At 47.9% G+C, this 15,799-nt stretch overlaps 1 protein-coding gene across 1 annotated transcript in view; it reads left to right on the forward strand.

Annotated features, from left to right (window-relative positions):
• Positions 1–15,799, forward strand: part of CSMD1 (CUB and Sushi multiple domains 1) — a 1,877,909-nt gene that overhangs the window by 1,532,288 nt on the left and 329,822 nt on the right. The window contains exons 18-20 of the mRNA XM_041753151.1: positions 3,004–3,192; positions 11,630–11,746; positions 13,975–14,190. Of these exons, the coding sequence (XP_041609085.1) occupies positions 3,004–3,192; positions 11,630–11,746; positions 13,975–14,190 (522 nt within the window). The remainder of the gene's footprint in view (positions 1–3,003; positions 3,193–11,629; positions 11,747–13,974; positions 14,191–15,799) is intronic.

Genomic DNA, 15,799 nt, shown 5'->3' on the forward strand with positions numbered 1-15,799 from the left:
TTTACATGTAAGAAATTCCACATTTGTGTTTTCTTTTTCTTTCTTTCTTTCTTTCTTTCTTTCTTTCTTTCTTTCTTTCTTTTTATTTATTTATTTATTCATTTATTTTTATTTTATTTATTTATTTATTTATTTATTTATTATTTATTTATTTATTTTTGCACATTTGTGTTTTCTGTGCTTTGGTTTCCTCTGATTTTTTTTCCTTCCCTACAAATTTTTTGTGGGGAAAAATTTACAATTTACAAATTTTGTTATGAATGTTATTCATTAATATATTATTCTCACATCACCTAAAATGATAATTCTTATCCTTTTTGTCTGCTGCAGTAAGTAGATTGCTGTTTAGTGACCACTGGAAACCATTTGACAAAGTAGAACAAAATACTTAACTGGTTTGTCAGGCACCTGGGAACCAGTCTGTTTCTTAGGCAAAGCTTCCTTGGAGGGCATTCTTGTGTTAATCTTGTCACTACAAAATCTATCTGCCAGCAGCATGTACCCATCCTGTGCAGGGCATGCACTATACATGATCTCTAAAGTGTCATGGGAGAGGTCACAAACATTGCCTTAGGATACGAATGTGTGTGGAGGAAGAAACAGAGAGCTGCAGAGGGGTGATGGGTTTGGGGACTAATGATGCCCAGTTCCTTGTGGCAGATCCGACCTCGTGCAGGAATGGAAAGCGTGCCTGTATTTGCCCCCATGCTTGGCAAGAAGTCATGACAGTTACATCCTGGTCTCTAGGCAGTAGGCACATGTCTTTTTGTTTTTTTTAGGAAATTAGCTAAAGTGTTTAAGAAAAATTTCTTGGGAAAAAATGGTGATATATATATATATATATATTTTTTTTTTCACATTGCTTTTTCTCTTCATTGTTTTATTTATTTTTTTCCTTTGGAAACTTTCACTGTGATAGAGTCTTCCATTTTTTACCCAGTATAGCTAGACTTTGAAGATAAGCACACAGATTTGCAAAGGGCAACATCTGCTTATTTTGTAAACCATGAAACCAACTGCCAGTTCAGGGTGTTTCCCCAAATGACCTTAGTTCCAATAATTGGATAGAAGGACTTAGCACTTACTGAAAGTTCACGGTCGCATTCATTATGGGACAAGACCCTAATTAGACCAGGGGGGGGAAGAGACACAAAGGCAGAATCTGGAGAAGAGCTTCCTGCCTGCAGATTCTGGTTGTAAAGGAGTCGTGAATGGTGTCACCTCCTCCTAGCCACAACGTGTGACAGCATGCACAGTCCTGCTAACCCGGGATGCTCATGGAGCATTTATGTCCAGAGACTTTACTGGTGTTTCACGATAGAGGCATCACTAATGGAATCGTTGACCACGTGGTTAAGCTTGGTCTCCAGCCAACCCTTCCTTGTAGGGTAGCCTGAAGTCCCATTAGCCCAGGGTCACACCGTGAACAATAAAGACACTCTGAGCACTCAAGAAACCCAGTAGGTTTACATGTGACCTCTTAGGAGCTGGACTTCTCTGGGAAAGCACATTCTTCACTACCTTTTTTTTTTTTTTTTTTCAGTAGTGGCTTAGCTGTCCTGCTTATAATCTGGTGCCTATGGAACCACTTTTGTTATAATAATGAAGAAATATTGTCACTTAGTGTTTATTTTAAAAAGTCACCCCTTAGTTGTATATCCTGCATTTGACTTAATGGGAGAAGGTATGAGGTAAGGTACATCACTCAAACTTTGGTAAAATCTATGCAATGATCAAAAATGTTATCCCAGAGATCTAAATAAGATCTTTGGGGACTAAGCAGTCTGAATAATGATAATGATTTCAGATTTTTGACTAATAGCCCAAGTCATAATTGGTTGTTCTGAGCCTTATTGAGAGAGTTGTGTATAGCTATGGCAAAGTCTTTTTTATATTTCTTTGTTTTTCTTTATTTTTTATTGGAGTTCAATTTGCCAACATATAGCATAACACCCAGTGTTCATCCCATCAAGTGCCCCCCTCAGTGCCCATCACCCTGTCACCCCCACCGCCTGCCCACCTCCATCTCCACCACCCCTCGTTCGTTTCCCAGAGTTAGGAGTCTCTCATGTTCTGTTTCCCTCCCTGATATTTCCCACTCATTTTTTTCTCTTTTCCCCTTTATTCCCTTTCATTATTTTTTATATTCCCCAAATGAATGAGACCATATAATGTTTGTCCTTCTCCGACTGACTTATTTCACTCAGCATAATACCCTCCAGTTCCATCCACGTATTTCTTTGAATACATAAACGTCACCATGACATCTTCTTCCCCTATTCCGAATTTCCTTATCTCTCCAAATGTATATTCTAAAAATAAAGAGAAATCTCAGAGACAGAGAAAAGAAACTCTTATAATGACATGATCATAATTACTTGACTTTTTATAGCACTATACTTTTTAGCATCTTTTAGCATAGGCTAATTGTAGCCATCCTGAAAGTGGCTGACTTAAGAGCAAATTTGAAAAAAAAAATGCATGGATGTAAGGAATGCAATTTTAGAAAATCAAATCCAGTGCAGTTTTTACTTGTATTATATGTGTACGGACTTGGGCGCATGTGTGCATGTCTATGAAAGTTGAAGTGTTAGCGCCAAAATCCATCTGGAACATAAAATGTAATGAGAAGGGAGAGTGGAGGGCTAGAGATAAAAAGCAGGAAAATACAGGCTTCATTTAATACAGTTCATTGGTTTTCAGACTCTTAAGAGAAGTAAAATTCACATATCAAGGCATTATTCAAGTTTGTACTGATTACATGTCATCTGGTAAATAGTTAACAATGTCCATCTCTCTACAGAAAAACAGTCAGATACGTGAAAGCGTATTGGTTTTGTTTTTGGGTTTTGGTTTGTTTTACATTAAAGGATTGTTGGATTCACTTGAATAAATTCCCAGGTAGGATAATGTCTCAGAATATTTTATATGTATATGGGACAAATAATTATTCTATAAACCAGAAGAGTTCCATATGTAATGTACTTTTTTCTGCGCATGCAGGTGTGACTCTAGAGTCGGATTCCTGCCTTGACCCAGGAATCCCTGTGAATGGCCATCGACATGGCAGCAATTTTGGCATCAGGTCTACGGTGACTTTCAGCTGTGACCCAGGCTACACACTCAGTGATGATGAGCCCCTTATCTGTGAGAGGAACCACCAGTGGAACCATGCATTGCCCAGCTGTGATGGTAGGTGGAGGTCCACGAAGCAGGGAATCATAAGGAAATGTAGAGATGTGGAAGTAGACAAACTCTCTGGGTGGTGTATGTTGTATTTTACGGGGCAGTAGGATATGAAAAGTTGTACACCTTAAAAATATTTCCATCTAATGCTTGAAGTTTACCTAGCACATTTTTCTATGAGGTGGAGCATCTGTTTAGAATGCAACGTGGGCCAGCCTTCAACTTTGTCCCCAGACATGGAAACTTCTAGAGCTTAGTTATGCACACGCTCTTCCACTTGGCATTTGTTGAAAATAGCACGTGAAGCAGGGTACGGAGTATGTGTGTTCTACGTCATCAGACCTGGCTTTCCTCTGAACCAGGTTGCAGCATCCAGCAACTACCTGGAGGTCTGAGCTCCCACCCCTGGTGGACCGCTCTCCCTGGAGGACTGGGAAATACTTTCTCAGGAGATCCCCGAGTGGCTTCTTGGTTCTATCAGCCACTCCCCCTGCCCCGCTCAGATCGGCTCTTAGAGGTCTCAAAGCAAACACCATTCTTGATGATCACGTGACTGTACCTCTCAACCTGACGCTATGCAGCGTATAGTCACTATGACCAGAGACACATATATGTTGCTTGTGTCCATTTGCAAACTAAGTAAGGGATTTGTCCTTTGGCCATGAATATAACCATATTATAAAATTGTTTCCATGAAAAAAAAAAATAACATTTTCCCAATAATATTTTTTCAACAATGTTATAATGTGGTTGTTATTTATGGCTTACAGAGAACCCTAATGTTAATTTATCTATAGAAAATATCACATTTAATAGCAAACTGTTATAAAAAGTCCCATGAAAGTCAAGAACAGAACAACTTTCTCAGTATCAAAAATATTACTTTACATTATGCAGAAGGTCCTTTTTAAAAATATTTTATTTAAATTCAACTTGCAATAAATAAATAAATAAATAAATAAATAAATAATGAATTCAATTTGCCAACATAGAGTATAACACCCAGTGTTCAGCTCATCATGTTATGTGGAAGATGCTGACTCATGCAATAATTTAAGAAAATGATATAAATTATAAATATTATAAAGAGAGGACACTCGGGTTTGGGCAGTGCTAGTAGAACCTACATTCAGGATAAACCTAAATCAGTGGATTTCCACAAAGGATACGGCATATTAGAAGTATAATATCTATATACACAAAAACTTTCAGGAGTACATCTAATAGGAGATAATGCAGGCTTATCTTTGTTTTTTTTGAGGCTTACCTTAAAAGAATTTCAAAGTTCATGATAGAATATAAAATAATATCCTAATAAATGGGAATACTTAGTACATTTCTAGATGGTGGGAATGAAATTTAAATATACAAATTTTCTACAAATAGATTTTTAATTTCAATAAAGTCTTAAATAATTTATATTTTGAATATAAAGTCATAAACATGTTAAAAATTGATCTGGAAGACGAGGGCCTCTGAATAGAAATAAATATTTTTAAGAATGATAAGAAACAAATCTATATGGGATCAAAGCATCCCCAAAATTACCTTTAATTAAAATAACATGAAGTCGGTGCAAAAACACTCAGATTGGTGATGTCGCGTAGGGATTCCAGTAACAAACCAGCGCCTGTGCAGGAGCCTAATTTGTCAAAGTTATTCCAGATCCGTGAGGAGGGATGACTTGATTCATAAATGATGTTGGTCCACTTGGATATCTGGACACAATCAATGGAAAACAGTGACAGATTTCACTAGATGCAGATTAAAAGTTCTATGATTTAAGAAGCCAGAGGTAAAGGCTCCTCCTGCAGAAGATAATTGCTCAGCCTAAATGACACGATAAATGACTCTAAATCATATTATCATACAGATGGATTGAGGGGAACAGCAACACACACGAGACACCGGATCCGTGGGGAGAACACATGCGGGCTAGTCCAGAGGGAGACGGGAGGTCCGTCGGCACTTTGGGGTGTGTCTGCTCAGACGCGGACCCGGGAAAGGCACATAAAACAGAGTAATTCCTCTCCCCTGCTGGGTTTACCAAAAAGTAGGAAGGTCTATGGGATCACAGAGCTGCCTGTCTGTTCTGCGCTGTGGCTGCACCTTGAGAGGATGTACTCTTTTTGGAAGAAAGAGAGAGTGAGTCACAGGACTATGCGGGGTCATGTGTGAGCATTTGCGTGTATGTAGCGATAGGCACGTTCCCAGTATTTTGTAAAACATGACTGAGAACCGTCTTTCTACCACGGAGACCCCAACACTCTCCCGTGCGGAGACTGGCAGGCCGTAGGGAGGGGAAACGGAGACTTTCCATTTTTATCTCTACATTTTTCTGGCCTTAGGTGAATTTTTATCGTCATGTTTTATTTTCGTAATTGGAACTCTGATAATGAGAAAAATATATAAAACTTACCTGGTTAAATAAACAGTGTCAGAAGGATACTAGCTTCTGGACTCATTAAGATTTTGTAAAATCTGAGAATATCCTAAATAGTATGCAAAAATATTTACTTTATTTGTAGAGTTCTTTATTGGCAATAATTGTAATGGGGACACTGAGTGTGACAAGGGTCCATCCCTCCAAGTCCTTAGCTGTTATTCATGCATAACTGAACATCAATAAAAAATATTGATGAAATCACTTAATCCAAAATTTGCAACAGGTTAATCATAGAAGTGATTTTATTGGGAGAGTTACCTGACAAGCAAACACATGACTTTACTGGGCGCCGCTGTGCAAGTTTAATATCGTGTTTTTATTTGGGGGCTAAAGCTGAGAATGGAGTTTGGAAGTGGAGCCTAGAGAAGGTGCTCCCTGGTTTCCATCCTCGTGTGGGGTGGCTTGGGCGAGCGGCTGCTAACGCAGGGCCTCTCAAGTTCTGCTGACTTTTCCGGCAGAGCTGGGAAGACTGAAAGGCTGAGGGCCCTGATGGTGATCTAACCTCGGTGATCAAGCGCCTGCTTCATTATAGGAAAGTACACGACAGCCTTCCAGTTAACCGGACTGGATCTGGTAAAGAAAACTGACATAAGCGAGCGAGACCTGCCCTCACCCGGCTGAGACCTGGGGTTCCCACTGTAAGCCGGAGCCTTCTCCGGAGACAGCGGGGTCCTGGCCTGTACCCCTGATTCAGCGGTGCTTGGATGACTCCCGCCACTTCCCTCGTGGGATGGTCCCATATCTGGCCCAGGCCGACAGCCGGGGCGGCCTCCTCTGTCCACGTCTTGGCCTCCTCGTCCCGAGGCAAAGCCAGGCAGGACTTGGCCTCTGAGTGTCCCTTTGCGCTGCATTGCCCTGCGCCCCTGCCCCAGGACCCGGAGACACTGCACCTGGAATCACGCCAGGCCACTAGCATTATTGACCTTTTAAACACCCGTTTCTCCGGATACATGGGTCAGTCGCGGTCAGTCGCGGTCGGCTCCCCCAGCCCTCTGCAGTCTGCCGCAGCCCGTGGGGCTGCCGTGACCCGGTGCCAGGGCTAGGCGGCCTCTGAGCGACAGAGGCGTACTTCTCCCTGTTCCGGGTGATGGCCGTTGAGGTTGGAGGGACTTCATGATGGACTTGTCGTGAGACCCGTTCTAGGCTGCAGACGGCGTGTCGTCTCACGGTGGAAGGGCCAAGGGCGCTGCGCGGGCCCCATTTAGAAGAGCAGGAATCAGCCCTGAGGAGCTGCTCGCGACACAGAGACCCACCTCCTGGCACCATCGCGGGGGGCATCAGGGATGCAGCATGAGTTTTGGGGGGACCCCAACTTTCCAGTCGTGGCCTATGCCTCAACATCCACCTCATCATTCAATACAGTCTCCTCAGTTGCATTTTAAGGTCATGGGGACAGGAGTTGAAGGACTCACGTCAAATAGAGCCCTTGAGCTGGGAGTCCCGTGATGAGTAGAATAACCCAAAGTGGCCAACCTGTGAAGAGGCGCCTAGGGAGCGGGAAGGAGCCCACAGACATGATGGCACGTTCCGCACATTCCTGCGGGGTCGGTGAAGTAGGGTGAGTGGAAAATGAACACCATGCTCAGGAGGAAATGATCTAGGAGAAAGGATGTGGGGTTAGATGGAGAAGGGCCTCCAGTTCTCTGCAAGGAACTGACATAGGAACAACAGCATGTGTCTGACATTTTCCATAGAAAATAAAGCACATTAGATTCATGCATTTTGACTCTTTTATCTTGTCCCAACTTAAATTCACACACGTTTGAAATTTAACACTTGTAGGGGAATTTGTAGCATAAGCTGTTTGCTTTGCTTTGGCTTCGCTGTTTCAGATAATAATGGATTTATGATAAAAGGCTATTAATAAATGTGCAAACATGGGGAGATGTTAACGTTTGATATAAGAGTTGTTTTTGCTGCATTTTCAAATCTTAAGCAATCTCTCTTTTATTTAATTAATTAATTAATTAGTTTTTTTCTTATGCAATCTCTTAACCCCCCTGGGTTTTTATTGTGACAAACGAACATCAATAGAATATTTAAACCTTTAAAAATGCATAGCTAAAATAAATAAATAAATAAAAATAAAAAAATTAAAAAAATTCACAGCTATGGGAATAGAAGAAGAAATACAAATTAATTATAATATTTTATATCACCATGACCAAAATAAAATTATCAGTATCTCTCCCAGCTCCGTAGCATCTCTTTATTTTTAGTATTCATGCCTTAGCAAACTCACAAGTTTTAAAGAAATCATGTGAACATTCAAGTAAACTGTTGCCTTTATATTTTGTGAAAGACGAGTACAAGGAAAAAATCCTTGTAAATATTTCATTCAATAAGTATCTCGTTGTTGACCCTTTCCACAAGCACACTTTGGAAGACGACTATACGTGCAGCCACACAGTGGAGGAGTTTATCCTCTAGCAGCCTAGAGACCTGAAAGACTGATTTTTACTTATTTTTCAAATCAGCCGGTGAAATAGTGTCTTATTAGGCACAGGAAGAATGCTTGAGAATGGAGAGGTGGCAAAGATCGTAGTCACAGTTTGGAAACTTGGAAGTCTCTGAGGCAGATTTCGAGATGCGCCTTGAAGGACGGGGTCGAGAGGAAGGACGAGTCCAGGAGGGTGAGAGGAAGGCCAGGGACTGGGGGCAGGAAGTCAGTCGCTGCGGATGGACGCAAGGTCCCGGCTCGTTCACAGGCCTTCGTGCTAGTCCTGCAGCACGGACCCGATTCCTTCGGCGGGATTCAACCCGGGGGCACCACGTCCCACAGGGCCCGGAGCTTCCCGCGAGGAAAAGCCGAGGACCAGGGCAGGGCTTGGAATGCAGGCTCCGCTCACGGAGCAGCTCTCAGCCATCCTCCCTTCTATTGGTAGGGATTTTTTTCCACGTAAAATTTATTTAGGGGAACAAAAGTATCAGTAAATACGGATGCATGAATGAGGGAAGGGATAAAATCAGTGACTCTGCAGGACGTGGAGCGTCCATGGATAAACGGAAATAAGATGTGACCCCGTTAGGTTTTTGCATTAAGCAGGACTTTAGTAGCGGCTTAAAGCAAACCAGGAAAATGGAGAAAAAGAAAAGACAAACACTTCGGGCAGGATGCTGCGGGCTCCCACCGTTAACCTGCTCGTGGGAGAGGCAGGAGGACGGGGCCGGAGTGTAAGTCAGGCGGGGGAGACCCGCAGCTCCCGGACGGAGGCACGTGCGGGCCGGGAGGGCCTCGATGAAGACAGGACCACCCAGCAGGCCGCGTCCGGCAGGGGCGGGGGGGCAGCGTGACTCACCTGTGCCTTTGAGGTCTGTCAGCGTCAGCGTCGTCCTGGGAGCTGGCGCCCTGGGAACCTCAGAAGGCCTCCAGGAGAGCGCGGCCTCCTGGCCCCAACGCCCCCAGCACTGTCACCCCCGGAAGAATACCTGCTTCTCCTGCACGCGGGGCCATACGAGCGGCCGACGTGGGAGCCGGGCTTTGGGGCTGCGGAGCTGCCGCCTGCACCCGGAGCATCGCAGGCCCGTGGCCGGGGTCCGGCAGGAGAGACCGAGGACGGGTGCCAGGGGGACATTGCCTGCGGGGCCTGCAGGCTCCAGCTGTGAAACGCCCCCGTCCCTGTATGTGTCCTGGGGGCCCATGTCCTGGGGGCCCACGTCCTGGGGGGTGTGCGAGTGGCCATCAGGCACCCCAGCAGCCGCCCGGACCCCTCTCACCTGCACCACCTGCAAGTTCTGAGAATGGGCCACGACTCCCCTCCCCAGGACGGGTCGTGCTCCGGAGCCTCACAGATCACGTGTCTCTCCCCAGCCCAAAACCCTGGGGGCAGGGGCCGTGGTCGGGCAGCTCAGCGTTGGGGCCCCAGGAACCGGAGGCCTGGCAGGGCTGCAGCAGGTGCCGCAGGAGGAGGACTAGGACGGGGCCCGGATGGGTGGGCGGCCCAAGCAGGGGCCCCCGGACTGCGGCCCCGCACCTGCCCGTTCTCCGCCCGGACGCCTCCCGGTGGTGTCTCTGGCCCTCGGCGCGGAGAAGGTGACATAAACAGTGTAATTCGAGGAGCCGTGACCCTAAGGACAGCAGACCTGAGACTTTGCCGTGGTTTTGATAGCCACCCAGAAGGGACCCCACGGGTAGGACACCGACGATCGTCGCTCATGTCACATGCAGGGGTGTCCGCAGCTCCTCGGAGGGGCTCGCTCGCGTCTGTGTGACGTGGTTGGTGACCCCGGGGGCAGGAAAAGCGAAGTCAGGACTCCTCCCTTACTGTCTGCCCTCTTACAGCTCGGGCCAGGGCCCCGGGCCGTGTTCCGCGCATCAAATTCTTTTCCCAAAAAATGGGAGAAAAAGCAGCACGCTGTGCGGGTGCCGCTGCTCCTCGGGGACCTGGCTGAGGTTGCTGCTGGCGGGCGGCCCTGCTCTGGGCAGGTCCCTGTGGGCCCGGCGCCCCTCCCGACCGCAAGCGCCCATCCCAGGCGGGCCCCAACCCCATGCAGCTCGGAAGCATCCTATTCTTTCCCTGTTTCTTGGCCTCCGCGGCGTGCATCGCCCTCTAGCATCACGTGCAGTCTGCTCTTCTCACGACTGGGGGCACATGGCCTCTTCAGCCGGACCGGTGACTCCACGAGGACAAGGAGCTTGGTCTGTCCGCGCGTCATGTCCAGCGCTGAGGGCAGCGTCCGTTGGATGAGTGAATTCCCGATGTTACAGCAATAACACTGCTCTCATAATGAGACGTAGAGTCCGGGTAATTTTAAGATGTGAAAAAATCTTACATCATTAAAATATCCTAGAATTCACTCTGTTTTGCTGATTTTTTTTTTGTATGACTCTTCTGGTTCGGTCGGCACAAAGAGATCATCCATTCCCTAAAACCCCAAATGAGTGAGCACAGGGGAAGTATCGCATCTTTCAACCGAATTAGCTGAGTCTTCTGCAAATATTCCTCACGGAACCGGCTTTCGGGAGACACGGTTCAGGACCTGCGTATTAATAAGAAAGGTTATTCCAGGTGTGAGCCGCCGAGGGATGCACTTACCTCGGCCAAGAAAGGAAGTGGGGATGCGCGTGTGCACACAGGCCGTGCTTGAGAACGCCGCCGCCCGTGTGACCTGCGCCCCCGACATCTCCACTTCCCGCTCGACATCGTGTGTGACTTTTCCTCCTACTTCACAGCTGAGTCTCCAAGACACACCGAGCGGGCCAGGCTGCGTTGATGAGGGTTGAAACCCACTGAAGAGCTGCCTGGATCAGCAGCTGCAAAACATGCAAACCTGCCCCGCTTCTGACGCCGCAACCGTGTTAAGTCAGTGTCGTCTACACCGACAGCTCCAGCAGGACGTGTGTGGGTGTGTGTGTGGGGGGACGGGGCGCAGGTTTGTTATAGGGAGTTGTCCGGCCTCGTGCTGGAGGCTCTAAGCCCCAGGACCTGCGCCGCACAAGCTGGGAGAGGGGAGCCGACCGCGTAAGATCGAGTCTGAGGGCTGGCAGGCCCGGGCCCGGAAAGAGCCCGTGTTTCAGCTCAAGGGTCGTCAGGCAAGGAGAGCTCCAGCTCCTTTGGGGACGGTTCAGCCTTTTTTGTTCCTGTCAAGCCTTCAACTGATTGGGCAAGGCCCACCCACCCTGGGGAGAGCCGAGCGCTCACACTACTTCGTGCAGGGGCAGCCTCACGGAAATGCCTGGGAACCCCACGGTCCCGTTACGTTGCCACACAACCCCCTGCCCCAGCTTACCTGGTGCTCCTACCTGACTCGGGGTTATTCCTCTAGGTCTTCTACTGTTTACAACTCCTTCCAAGGACATTGAAATCGCAAGTAAAATAAAGTTTCAGCTTCGTTTTAGTCTCATAGACGTGGTTTTTGGAACTCTTTCCGTCCTTGTGCAAAGTTAATGCCCCTTTAAAAGTATTTTATAGTTGTAATGATTATGGAAATTTGATACTACAGTAATCCTTTTCCTTATTATTTTGTTTTTTAATTTTTTTTCCTTATTATTTTAAGCCCTTTGTGGAGGTTACATTCACGGGAAGAGCGGGACAGTCCTTTCTCCTGGGTTTCCGGATTTTTACCCCAACTCTCTAAACTGTACGTGGACCATCGAGGTGTCTCATGGAAAAGGTAAGATACGACATGGACTTTGCACGTGCAGGAAAACTAACGAGGTGCAGACACGAGAACAGAGCAAATAAGTATCCACGCGTGAAGAAATAGATAACTAATTTCTTCACATTTATCTGGATTTTGATGTCTTATTATTACCTTAGAAGAAAAATGACCCAAAGTGATTGATGCTACTGTAAAGGTAGATTCCGTTTTAGTTTCTATCAGGTAACTTGTATTCGTGCAGGTGAATGTATGCTTGGAAAGTAGGTGTGACGGTAAAGAAAAGAGGCACAGGAAATAAAACACAAATATCAGTTAAATCAAAGGGAGTAAGAAATTATCTAGACTTTTTTTTTCTATGATGATAAATCTAGGATAACTTTATTAATTTGTTTATTTATTTTTAAAGGTTTTATTTATTTATTCATGGAAGACACAGAGAGAGAGGGAGGCAGAGACACAGGCAGAGGGAGAAGCAGGCTCCAAGGCTCCATGCAGGGAGCCCGATGTGGGACTCGATCCCGGGACCCCAGGGTCACGCCACGCCCTGGGCTGATGGCAGGTGCTAAACCGCTGAGCCACCCGGGCTGCCCTGATAACGTTATTTAAATATTCTATTTATTTATTTGAGAGCGAGAGAGTGTGACTGACCATAAGCAGGGGGAGGGGCAGGCAGAGGGAGAGGGAGAAGCAGGCTCCCCGGCTGAGCAGGGACCCCGATGCAGGACTCGCCCCCAGGACCCGGGATCATGACCTGAGCCCAAGGCAGACGCTCAACCCACTGAGCCACCCGGGCGTCCCCAGGGTAACATTCTGTCCTTGTGCTGTGTTCCAAATCTACTCAGTATTATCATACATAATAAATCATTGATCTTCATAAAATCCACTGATGACTGATGGAGATTTCATTATCTTTATTTTACAGATAAATATACTGAAGGCCAGGAAAATTTGTGATTTGTGTACGAAATGTAGTTATAAATCCTGAATCTAGGATTGTACCCCAGTCTCCCCTGTAGGACCATTTTTAAGGAGATCGTATGAAATACTAATCACACAGATACCAGGGAGACATTGTCTTTACACTTTAAATTTGAATACAACTTGGTATTAAATTGACATATGTGACTTTATAGCCTGTATTACGTCATGCTGACATGTATTTTGATTGCATGTTAAGAATTTCCTTGGGGGAGAAAAAAAGAGGTGCCCGGGTGGCTTAGTGTTTGAGCGTCTGCCTTCAGCCCAAGGGTCCCAGGATCGAGTCCCGCGTCGGGCTCCCTGCACGGAGCCTGCTTCTCCCTCTGCCTTTGTCTCTGCCTCTCTCTGTGTGTTCTCATGAATAAATAAATAAAATCTTTAAAAAAAATAAAAAAAAATAATTTCCTTGGGGTGCCTGGGTGGCTCAGTCAGTTAAGCATCTCACTCTTGATTCTGGGTCAGGTCAGGATCTCAGGGTGGTGGGATCGAGCCCCATATCAGGCTCCGTGCCGGGGTCGGAGTGTGTTGAAGACTCTCTCTCTCCTCTTAAAAAAAAAAAAAAAAAAAAAAAAAAAAAAAAAAAAAAAAAGAATTTCCTTGAAGGAAATTGAGAATAAGCAAGAAACAAATTGTGAGTCACCAAGAAATTGTCATCATAAAAATTAGTATTTTTATGTAAAAGGAGCTGTCCGTAGGCATTTTACTGCTTTTGCTCTGGGAATCCATTAGGAGTCGATATGGTTTATGTGAGGGCAGATGCGTAAGGGGAACGTAAAACCAGGATTTCCAAGAATTCTTCCCTCGGTTGTACACGTTTGTATGCCAGAGCTCCAGCGTAAGGTTTTGTCCAGGACACGCGTCAAATAGGAATGCAAACCTCACGCAGCCCTTTATTCCTCTCGGGCGAATGCCTTCCCAGCGACCTTCCCGGGACGCGTCCTCGCGCGTCTGTGTCTGACGCAGTTCCCCACGCGGTTCCCGCACCCCCGTGTCTAGCCTCCGCCTGCACCTGCGTGCTCGTGCACTTTGACCCCTCTGACTACTTATATTTCTTTCCACTACTTATACCCTTTCGGTTCTAGATACGCTCTTTCTATTCATTCTCTGCATCTTCCTTTGAAACTTCAAAGTGATGTTTGCAGATAATGATCACATTTTGATTCAAGAGTCCGGGGTCTCTAAGCCCAGGAGACACCCTCCCCCCCACCCATCCACCCACCTCCCGCCATTGCCTGACAGCTGCCCACCCTCGTGCCCCCCAGGAGTTCAGATGACCTTTCACACCTTCCACCTCGAGAGCTCCCACGACTACCTGCTGATCACGGAGGACGGCAGCTTCACGGAGCCCGTGGCCAGGCTCACCGGGTCGGTCCTGCCGCACACCATCAAGGCGGGCTTGTTCGGGAACTTCACGGCCCAGCTTCGGTTCATATCGGACTTTTCCATCTCCTACGAGGGCTTCAACATCACCTTTTCAGGTACGTCGCTCCCTTCTGTCGCTGGTCACCGGGGGCAGGGGTGGGACCGTGTTCGTGAGCGTCGGGGCGGGTGTGTGCGTGTGCACGTGTGTGGTTACAGGTCAGCGCCCGAGCCGGGCAGGCCCTTGCCAACCTCCTGGAAGAAGGATGCGGGGACATCGTGGATAACATATCACCACGTTCTCCCGAAAAGCCCTTTGTGCTCGCTTCTCATCAAGCCCTTCCAAACCTCCAAGCGAAGGGGCATCCCCAGGAGACAGGGCCAGGATAAGCCGCCATCTGAGCGTCCGGGCCCTGCCCTCCAGCCGAGGCCGGCTCGCCTCGAGGACCACATCCACAGTGAGCAAAACTAGAGGACGGTGGGCACGCGCGTGAGGGTGAGCGTCCGTTTGCTTTATTTAATGCTTCGCGCACACAGGCGAAGCCGCCCCGCAAGCCCTGCCACGTGTTTGTTGATGATCCGCATGCAGTCCTCGCCCAGGGTCCCTGCTGCCTCACGCGGACGGCGTCCTAGGGATGGGGCTGTGTCCTGAGACACAAGGGGGGTCCTCCTGTGAGCTGAACAACAGGGCGAGCCCACCATCGGCTTGATCGCACGAGCCGCGGTCGGCGAGGTGCTCCTGGGCGTGCCTGGAGCCAACGCACATGCGGCCCCGTGCCCCAGCGGGCCTCCTGCTCTGCGACTCTGGCTGCGGCTCCGGCGGCTGCAAGCAGCTGCATCAGTGCACGTTCATGCTTAGGATGCCTGGGGACGGCGACTGTCCTTCCTCCTCCTCCTCTAAGCCCGGAGCTGATGCTGCTCCCTAAGGTCGTCCCGAGCCCCACAGTCACCCGTGATGTCTCCTTCGAAGCTCCCGTCAATTCCCTAAGAACTTGTGATGCCACTTCCAAGATGCTTCGTCACCATGCAGGACTCTTTAACTTGTCTCGTGTCGTGACGCTAAAACCCAAGGGCAAAGGGCTTCTCTGCCTCCCATCCTACGTCAGCGGCAGGTGCGTTCCCGTGTCGTTATGTAGTAGGGGACGGTGAGCTGATCACTCCTCACTATGGCAGGACCGTTCCCAACGTGGGCGCCGAAATGCGGTCTTATAGGGAAAGATTTCCTGGGGATTTTAAGACGCTCTGACCTATTTCACACTCCCTGTAATTAGGACCGATCGCCATTTATCTGTATCCGACTTTGTTGGTCTTTCCAATGTTGGCATTTCACTGCATTAGCGGAGCTCTTGGGACGAGCCCAGACGACTCGATTTCTTGGAAATCTGCCGTAATCAGGCGTAATCATGAACCGTGCGGCGGAGACCTGAATGCTCCTAACACTCAGGTCCAGCTCCCCAGGTTCTTCCCTGGCGGGTCTGGGCTGCAGCCACCCCGAGACAGTCGCCCCCTCTGTTCCCACTTTGCTCAAGATCCACGATGCACGTGCGTGGCCCCATCCCCCGGACACCTCTCGGGACCCGGCGGCGCTGCCACCAGCGTCCAGTGCTCCCGCTCCCGCTCCCGCTCAGAGCTGACGAGGAGCCCGTGCACCACCCGGGGTCAGAAAGCCGCTCTAGGGCCGACGCCTCCTCGCACAAACTCCCTAAACAAGCAAGCGAGCAGCAGCAG

This window comes from Vulpes lagopus, chromosome 4, assembly GCF_018345385.1.
Source record: "Vulpes lagopus strain Blue_001 chromosome 4, ASM1834538v1, whole genome shotgun sequence".
In the NCBI taxonomy this organism is placed as follows: Eukaryota; Metazoa; Chordata; class Mammalia; order Carnivora; family Canidae; genus Vulpes; species Vulpes lagopus.